At 37.2% G+C, this 10,248-nt stretch overlaps 1 protein-coding gene across 1 annotated transcript in view; it reads left to right on the forward strand.

The window, feature by feature from the left end:
- Positions 1-1,866: 1,866 nt before the first annotated feature.
- Positions 1,867-10,248, forward strand: part of LOC103515629 (kelch domain-containing protein 4) — a 16,580-nt gene continuing 8,198 nt past the window's right edge. The window contains exons 1-5 of the mRNA XM_026828259.1: positions 1,867-2,181; positions 2,228-2,263; positions 2,694-2,878; positions 3,028-3,267; positions 3,523-3,839. Coding sequence (XP_026684060.1) covers positions 1,867-2,181; positions 2,228-2,263; positions 2,694-2,878; positions 3,028-3,267; positions 3,523-3,839 — 1,093 coding nt within the window. The remainder of the gene's footprint in view (positions 2,182-2,227; positions 2,264-2,693; positions 2,879-3,027; positions 3,268-3,522; positions 3,840-10,248) is intronic.

Raw genomic sequence — 10,248 nt, forward strand, 5'->3', positions numbered from 1 at the left:
TTTATTACATATTTTCCTTGTTTCTAAAGGTCTTATCCCCCAAAAAGACCTAACCTAACTTAAAGAAAATTATTAACTGTACACATATTAATTTAGGTCACAGGGTTTTATTTCAACATTTTTTTTTTTTTTTTTTTTTCAAAACCTAATTTAAAGAAAAATATTAACTGTACACGTATTTAGGTCATAGGGTTTTATTTCAATTTTTTTTTTTACACTTTTCACTTCTAAAACAACCAAACAAAAAATGTGCAGAAAAAACTATCGAAAATTATCGATAGTCAAGTCTCAACTATCGATAGTGTTTGATAGTCAAAAATATCAATAGTTATAAATAGTGCTATCGATAGTTCTCCTCCTCTACTACGAACTAGGTAAACTCCGTAGAGAGTGGACCAACGAGACCAAGTCTAGCAGATGAAAAGACCACAGTGCAAAGTATATCCTCTTCGCGCCCGAGCTCATTTTGGGTTTTGTAGTACTATGTGACCGGTGTCCTCGCCCGAGGACAAAATTTTTATAGTACTATGTGCCCGAGTCTAAAAAGTGTTTTGTAGTACTATGTGCCCGCATAGGCGGTTCTTGCCTAAATTTTTGGGGGGGCTTGATTTTGAAGGTACACCTTCAAAATTTTGATTTAGCTTTATGTAAAAAAATCTGGTGTGAACATCACACGACTTTCCTTATCCTATTTAATGATGCTTATTTGAGTATTATTTTACCCTAACTTTTACCATATCTCTAACCGTTTAGTCGGTATAGCTGAAAAAAGCAAATGCTTGTGCCACGAATGAGGAAAAATTAATATATGTAGGTAATAGAAATTTTGATTTTCACCTAAATTTTGATTATTTTCCTGTCTCGGTGGTGTAGTGGTCAAGACACTCGCCTGGTAATCAGAAGGGCGTGGGTTCAATCCCAGCCGAGGTATGAAATTTTATCCTCAATAAAATTAGAGAATTTCATCCCAATAATAGTATAGAGTAGTAGCCTACCGCTGGAGGAAAGCGACTTTTCATTCCTATACGCGCAGTATGAATAAGCACTAAGGTAAAACACCTAGTCACCGTCTTCGTACCAAAAATCGGCATTTTTTTATTTAAGCGCCAAAAATAAGGAAACGTGCCATTTTTGAGAACCCCTGATAATTTTAAACGATTTTTCAGACAATTTGTGTTTAACTTCTCATACATCAAAATCAGCTGATGTTTGTAAACATTTAAAAAAATCAGTTTGAAAATTGTGCTTCGAGAGGAACCTACGTTTTTTCACAATTGTCTGTTTTTTCCCTTAACCTCTTCGCGCCCGAGCTCATTTTGGGTTTTGTAGTACTATGTGACCGGTGTCCTCGCCCGAGGACAAAATTTTTATAGTACTATGTGCCCGAGTCTAAAAAGTGTTTTGTAGTACTATGTGCCCGTGTCCTCGTTCGAGGACAAAACGTTTTTCTTGCTTCAAACCAAAAATCAGCTGATATGGAGATAGAATCTTGGAAACTTTTTCTTCTCACCACTAGAGAACACTCCTGTGAATTGTTTACTGATTGATTTGTTTACATGATTTTAATTTTTCCTCATTTTAGAGTGATTTGAAGTTGGAAGAAGGTGGGAGCTCTGTTTAGTAAGTAACTCGTTGGGTTTTTTTGTTTCTATATATTTATGTTAATATCTTGTGCTTTGAAATTAGATTTTAGAGGTGTTTTAGAGACATGTTTTATTGCTATCATGTAATTATCTCAAAATTAAATTGCTGTTCATGGTCTACGAATTTTGTCCTCGCCTGAGGACATTGGGCACTACTGATATCATTATTTTAAGATGTCAATTTCAATCTTTAAATTCTTTAGGTAGGTATCTTTTTTCAGAAATGAACAATTCAAAACTTCTAACAGAGGATGATATCCTTGGTATTAGTATTATCTTCCATGGTAACGCTTCTGAGATTGAATCAGATGTTGACAGTGATGTAGATCTTCTCTTGAACCTGGACAACAGTGGTCATGCTTCTTCCAGAACTTCACCAAATGTAGAATCTGCTGGTGAATCTTCAGACTCAAGTTTTGGTGATATTGGTAACCTTCAGAGACCATCAAGTACAAGAGCTGGACCATCAAGTGCAAGTGCTGGACCATCAAGTGAAGTGCTGGACCATCAAGTGCAAGTGCTGGACCATCAAGTGCAAGTGCTGGACCATCACAACTGATTAGTGATAACACAAGTGCAAGTAGGTGCCATTCGATCATTCACATCCGGTGTCCTGTGATGTAAGTAGGTATCATTGTCATTTGAGAAAAAATACTACTTCTCTTCTCACAGTTCTCACCTAATTGATGAGGGGCATATGGGATAGGCATGCTATGTCATGGACCATAATGTTCAATGTAGGTATGTAGGTTTTTGAAATATCCTGTTATAGCCTGAAATATTTTTAATAAGGGGTATCCTCGGTGGCCTAGTAGGTATCTAGGCTTACATGCCAGAGGTTCTGGTTTTGATTAACAATAGAAGAGGCACTTAGTAATGCTGTGGTACCTAGCAAACCTGTGAAAAGGCTCTGCTTTACCACAAATAATTAATGATTAAGTTGATTGATTGATTTGAAATAGTTTTACCCTAAGTACTTTTGTCTTCATATTTCTGTGGAGATACTGAGAAAGCCTACTTTCCTACTTATCTTTTTATTTCTATTTCTAGGAAGATATTGAGAAAATTGTCCGAGACATAGAAGCTGAAGAAAAGAGAAAGAACAAAGTGATTGAAAAAGTTGTACCAGAGCCAACCAGAAGAGCTAACTTCTCATTTCTTGCTCACCCAGATAAAGACCAGCTGATTCTGTTTGGAGGAGAATTTTACGATGGGCAGAAAGTAAGTACCTATGGGTCTTGATGAGATAAAATGAGGTGTGAGTTTTATTTATCTTGATAATTTCACATTTTGTTAGTCTGTATTAGTTTGTCTTTGGTTCTCCAAAGGCTCTTGATCACTTGATCTTAATGAACTTGTTTGGTTAGTTGGTTGGTTGGGTTAGTGTTTTTTTTTTTTTTTTTTTTTTATTCTTCTATTCAATCTCAAAGAATGAGTGGCGTCTAGTGAGTGCACCCGGTGCTCCTCCCCCACGTTGTAGTCATCAGATGGTGGCTCTGTCAGCGGACAAAGGTCAGCTGTGGATGTTTGGCGGTGAATTCTCAAGTGCCTCCGAGTCCCAGTTTCATCACTACAAGGATCTGTGGGTGTTCAGGATGGGAGAGAAGAAGTGGGAGAAAATAGTGTAAGTAGAAATGATAGCTCATGGTGACGTGGAGAGGAGAGATGAGAGGTACATGGGTGGAGTCTGACGTCACACATCTTTGAACTCTTTCATTAGAACGAAAAATGAAAATTGAATTTTCGACCTTTTACAATTATTTTTTCGGAGTTTTGACCTCAGATATCGATTTTTCACTACTTTTTACGTAGGAATCGACCATTTATTAATAATTTGTACCCATTTGCAACTGCTCCATTAATAAATCATTGATTTCAGATGTAAAGACACCCCTCCGTCGCGCAGTGGCCATCGTATGATAGCTCTGAAGAAACATCTGGTGGTGTTTGGCGGTTTCCATGACAACCTGCGCGAGGCCAAGTACTACAACGACGTGCACATATTCGACCTAGAGACGTACGCGTGGAAAAAGATCGAGCCGCTTGGAGCCGGGCCTGCTCCGCGGTCTGGATGTCAAATGGCAGCCACGCCTGATGGGAAGATACTGATCAGTGGCGGTTATAGCAAGCAGAGTGTGAAGAAGGATGTGGACAAGGGGATTGTGCATACGGACACTTTCCTGCTCACCCCAGATAGTAAGACCCTAAGGAGCTGTCTGTAGAATTGTCAAAGCTCACGATTTACCGGTATTTTTTAAATCGCTATAGCAAGCAGAGTGTGAAGAAGGATGTGGACAAGGGGATTGTGCATACGGATACTTTCCTGCTCACCCCAGATAGTAAGACCCTAAGGAGCTGTCTGTAGAATTGTCAAAGCTCACGATTTACCGGTATTTTTTAAATCGATTTATCTCGGGATCTAGAAGTCGTAGAAGAAAAAGAAAAATTCCGTTGGTCCTCATTTTTCCTGCTCTATGACTTTGAAACATCACCCAAGTAAGCGCAACTGATCTATTGAGTAAATCCCCTATTAAATGAGACATTTACTTACATCTTCTTTGATGTCTCAGTAACTCAGTATACATTTACTTACATCTAATTAGGGAAATGGGGACCCAATTCATACTCGGACCGAGATGATGATTATGCTAACCTAATGTCTATGTCCTGATCCTGATTCAGATGAGTGAACTATTGAATAGAGAAATGAAAGAAAACACGGGGGTTGAATTTTGAATTTTGTTTTATTTCCTATTTACTTCTTCCATTTCTTCATAGGTATTCGTTTGTTTTCCACATCCTGTTTCTTGGGTCTCTTTTGAATAGGTATGTACTTTTTTTAATTTTTGAGTTTCTTTTGGATTCGTACTTTCTTCGAATTTTGAGTTAATTTTGGATTCGTACTTTCTTCGAATTTTGAGTTCATTTTAAATTCGTACTTTCTTCGATTTTTGATTTTCTTTTAGATCCGTACATTCTTCAAATTTTGGATTCGTAGGTACTTTCTTCGAATTTCGAGTTAATTTTGGATTCGTACTTTCTTCGAATTTTGAATTAATTTTGGATTCGTACTTTCTTCGAATTTTGAGTTAATTTTGGATTCGTACTTTCTTCGAATTTTGAGTTAATTTTGGATTCGTACTTTCTTCGGATTTCGAGTTAATTTTGGATTCGTACTTTCTTCGAATTTTGAGTTAATTTTGGATTCGTACTTTCTTCGAATTTTGAGTTAATTTTGGATTCGTACTTTCTTCAAATTTCGAGTTAATTTTGGATTCGTACTTTCTTCGAATTTTGAGTTAATTTTGGATTCGTACTTAATTTTGGATTCGTACTTTCTCCGAATTTTGAGTTAATTTTGGATTCGTACTTTCTTCGAATTTGGAGTTCATTTTCGATTCGTACTTTCTTCGAATTTCGAGTTAATTTTGGATTCGTACTTTCTTCGAATTTCGAGTTAATTTTGGATTCGTACTTTCTTCGAATTTCGAGTAAATTTTGGATTCGTACTTTCTTCGAATTTCGAGTTAATTTTGGATTCGTACTTTCTTCAAATTTCGAGTTAATTTTGGATTCGTACTTTCTTCGAATTTTGAGTTAAACTTTCTTCAAATTTTGAATTTCTTTTGGATTCGAACTTTCTTCAAATTTTGAATTTCTTTTGGATTCGTACTTTCTTCAAATTTCGAGTTAATTTTGGATTCGTACTTTCTTCGAATTTCGAGTTAATTTTGGATTCGTACTTTCTTCAAATTTTGAATTTCTTTTGGATTCGTACTTTCTTCAAATTTTGAATTTCTTTTGGATTCGTACTTTCTTCAAATTTCGAGTTAATTTTGGATTCGTACTTTCTTCAAATTTCGAGTTAATTTTGGATTCGTACTTTCTTCAAATTTCGAGTTAATTTTGGATTCGTACTTTCTTCAAATTTCGAGTTAATTTTGGATTCGTACTTTCTTCAAATTTCGAGTTAATTTTGGATTCGTACTTTCTTCGAATTTGGAGTTCATTTTGGATTCGTACTTTCTTCGAATTTCGAGTTCATTTTGGATTCGTACTTTCTTCGAATTTCGAGTTAATTTTGGATTCGTACTTTCTTCAAATTTCGAGTTAATTTTGGATTCGTACTTTATCAAAAAATTTACGAGTGGATTGCGCTCAACCCTTGCTATTTCTTTAGCTATGGAAGTTTTAAATTACTTACCAACCTTCCGTGAATTTTTCCTTTACCTGATATTGAATCTGTAACTCTTCTCTTATTACAGGAGTGTTGTCTACCGGTGGTATCTCCTTTTTCTTTTTCCTTTCATTTTTTCTCTTCTGTCTTTCGTCCTTTGCGTTTTCTTTCTGTGCTCTTATTTGATCATTCTTCTCCCTCTGCAAAAAGAAATAAAAAATAAAATTAATTCTTTTTTTTCTCAATTGGTTTGGCCTTAAGGCTCTACCTATCATAGAGCTGAAGTAGATCATTATGTTCATGATTTGACTTATTATGTAGATCATTAGGTAATCTGGCTGGGGAACCTTAAACAGGGAGCAGACCAGTGTCTTACTAACTTGCTATGGGACCATTAATAGGAATCAGAGAAGCCAAACCCTAACCAGCTTTGTAAAACACTTTTCGCGCGGGATGACGGATCAGTACCTAGGCTTAAGCGCTTAAGCCCTTATCACACCCGTAGTTCGTTGACCCCATTCAGGGCTATGAGTGTATTTTAGAATATCGACTTTTTGCGCGGGACCCTAACCAGCCTGCTAGCTGGAGGTTACAAAAAGTACAGGTCCTCATGATGGTTAACTGTGGTTTGGGGGACAGGCAAGTAATCTTGGTTAGGGACCACCAACCCCTTTTGGTGCAGCTATACCACTACCACCTTAGGTAATGCAATTCTAACTTAACAAGAGCCTCTTATCTCATTTTATTGAACTTTTTAAAGTCAATACTTAACTATTTCCTTCAACTTCAGCTCCAGCTCTCTCTTCTCTGCCAACAACTTCTCTTTGGTGACTTTGTTCTTAGCTTGCAGTACTTTCAATTGATCTTCCTTGTCTTGACATGCTTGGGTTTTTTCAGCTACCAGCCTTTTCTTGTCCGCTACTTGTTGCTTTAATATCTGTGTGACATGGGGAAAATAAAAGAAATACAAGTTAGTTAACAAGTAGGATTCTTTTGACCCCACCAGGAATCAAACCTGGGTTTCCATTAGTACCTAATAAAAATAATTAAAGAAAAAAGGATAGACAAGGAGTCCTTAGCACCCAACTTCTAAACCTATATATATAAAAAAAAAACCTTATGATGGTTTTATCATTATCAAATCATCGAATTGTGTTTTGAGTGTATGGTCCAGCCTAGTTGTGCAGAAAAGCACCAATCCCCTCTCCACAGAAATAATAATAATAAAAAGTAAAAATCAGAGTAGATACCTTGATTTTTGCAAGTTTTTCCTCATCTAATAATCTCTTCTTGTTTCTCTGCTCCTCTTCATAGCTGTCATCTTCATACAGATTCATTGGACTTTGCATTGTTTACTTTACAACTTGACAATGATACCTGAAACAAAAACAGGGTAATCGTTCCGTACATATTACTGACAACAATAACTTCCTTCTATAAATTGCATACCTACATTACCTACCAGCTGAAATGGGCCAAAGTACTGCCATTTGAGAACCCAGTTCATATAGTGACAGTGTACATAGGTCATAGTGTCTACCATACCTACTGAGAGTACCTTCACTACTTCAATAAACTATCGATAGTTTTTGATAGTTTATTTATTACATATTTTCCTTGTTTCTAAAGGTCTTATCCCCCTTTTTCGAGGTAGAGTCCTATTCCGATGTAAAAGTACCCAAAAAGTGCATTGGCGCACTCAAAAACATCCAAACGGTCCCTAAATCCCCCTCAAAGGTCGCAAAAAAATAACGTTGAAGCAGCCATGGTTTACGACCTCGCATGAACTGACGTCATCACGAAAAAATGGCTGCCCGCGAAAATTTTGTGCGTTTCAAAATTCGAAAATTTCAAACGAAGATTTCTCCTCTTAGGAAGCCTCAAATGAAATTTTAAGCATTTCTATTGAAATCAGCGTGTTTCGAACTTCCTTTATCAGCGAAGAAAAAAAAAGTGGTTGAGCCCCATTGTGTTTTGAGTGTATGGTCCAGCCTAGTCGTGCAGAAAAGCACCAATCCCCTCCCCTCTCCACAGAAATAATAATAAAAAGTAAAAATCAGAGTAGGTATACCTTGATTTTGGCAAGTTTTTCCTCATCTAATAATCTCTTCTTGTTTCTCTGCTCCTCTTCATAGCCGTCATCTTCATACATATTCATTGGACTTTGCATTGTTTACTTTACAACTTGACAATGATACCTGAAACAAAAACAGGGTAATCATTCCGTACATATTACTGACAACAATAACTTCCTTCTATAAATTGCATACCTACATTACCTACCAGCTGAAATGGGCCAAAGTACTGCCATTTGAGAACCCAGTTCATATAGTGACAGTGTACATAGGTCATAGTGTCTACCATACCTACTGAGAGTACCTACACTACGAACTAGGTAAACTCCGTAGAGAGTGGTCCAACGAGACCAAGTCTAGCAGATGAAAAGACCACAGTGCAAAGTATATTGTGTCAGTGAATCCACCTATTTAGAGTGACGTTGATAGACCTCTGGGAGAACCCAACACAAGCTGCCACCTTCCTCGATCTCATTCCAACCCTGGAACCTGTTGGAGATGTTGACTGATCCGCTGTCACTACTACAACAAGAGATGGGGTTGATAATGTTGAAGTCAGAACTTTCTGAGGCTGATCAAACTAACATCGTTTTACTATGGTTTTACTAACAATATACGTACCTACACAGATGAAGTCTTGTTCCTTTTATTCATTACCTAGTTCACTCTTTACTTCACTGACAGGACACGGTAAATTACGTATTACGTAAAGGCTGGAAGCTCCATTTTCCATTTCCATTCAAAATAAAGTTTTCTTTTTTTCCAAAGTTCAAATTTTTAAAAACGACAAAAACGTTAATTTTAATTTTTTAAAATTATCCTTGATTTTGAAGAGATAAATCACTTCCGCTGCCGGGACTTCCTCATCAGCTCCGGCAACACTGTACAACTTGGCACCAAAATTTGAATTTCGAAACATTATAAAATCCACCACAAGATACGCATTGTGGACTACCTAGTACCTACTCTCTTTCTGGTTCTTTTCATCTTAAAAAGTGGTTTAAAAGCACATATTTGAAAAATATCTCTATAAAATGGGAAAGAAAGACAAGAAGAAAAACAAAGAAAAACATAGTACATACCTATCATTCTTTACCAAAATTTGAATTTCGAAACATTTTAAAAATTATAAAATCCACCACAAGATACGCAACATCATCATCATCATCATCACCACAAGATACGCAATTGTGGACTACCTACACTCTTTCTGGTACTTCTTTTCATTTTAAAAAGTGGTTTAAAAGCACATATTTGAATAATATCTCTATAAAATGGGAAAGAAAGACAAGAAGAAAAACAAAGGAAAGGGAGCCGAAAAGACTGCTGCTAAAACAGAGAAGAAACTTTGTCAGAAACTCCGGAAGAGACTAGCAACCCTTGGAGAGGTAAGTTATCTTATCAGAGCTTTGTACATTGGGATTGGAGCTGAGTAGTGCCGATTCCTTCAAGCACACTGCTTAGAAGAGTAAATACTCTCCAGAAAATGTGATCTATGAATCCTGATGACCTGTCAGAACATGTCAAACCAGTTTGGTAGAGGTGGTGCCAAGGTGGGTTATCTTATCAGAGCTTTGTACATTGGGATTGGAGCTGAGTAGTGCCGATTCCTTCAAGCACACTGTTAGAAGAGTAAAATATACTCTCCAGAAAATGTGATCTATGAATCCTGATGACTGTGATGACCTGTCAGAACATGTCAAAGCAGTTTGGTAGAGGTGGTGCCATTCGATCATTCACATCCGGTGTCCTGTGATGTGAGTAGGTATTATTGTCATTTGAGAAAAAATACCGCTTCTCTTCTCACAGTTCTCACCTACTTGATAAGGGGCATATGGGATAGGCATGTTATGTCATGGACCCATAATGTTCAATGTAGGTATGTAGGTTTTTGAAATATCCTGTTATAGCCTGAAATATTTTTAATAAGGGGTATCCTTGGTGGCCTAGTGGGTATCTAGGCTTACATACCAGAGGTTCTGTCAGCTCCCATGGCGTAGTGGTCACTGCGCTCGCCTTGCACGCGGGAGACCCGGGTTCGATTCCCGGCGGGGTCAAGAAATTTGTATCATCCAAATGATTGATTCCGTGACTGGCTGTTGCGGGGCCCACTCAGCCTCGTGAGGAAAATGAGTAGCTATGACATATAAATGCGCATAGCGACCGGTGCCAGCATGGTAGGTAAACATTGGATTTTAGGATTATTGAGATATTGGGAAAAATCCTACAATGCTGCAGTGAGCACCAAAGTTGTGACATAATAACACAAAAAAACTGCATTTACATTTACATTGTAATAATAAAGGAAGGACGGACTAAAAATTGCGATTTACCCAGAGGGCCATCGAGAGAT

Source organism: Diaphorina citri, unplaced genomic scaffold (assembly GCF_000475195.1).
Source record: "Diaphorina citri unplaced genomic scaffold, Diaci psyllid genome assembly version 1.1 scaffold1383, whole genome shotgun sequence".
NCBI lineage: Eukaryota > Metazoa > Arthropoda > Insecta > Hemiptera > Psyllidae > Diaphorina > Diaphorina citri.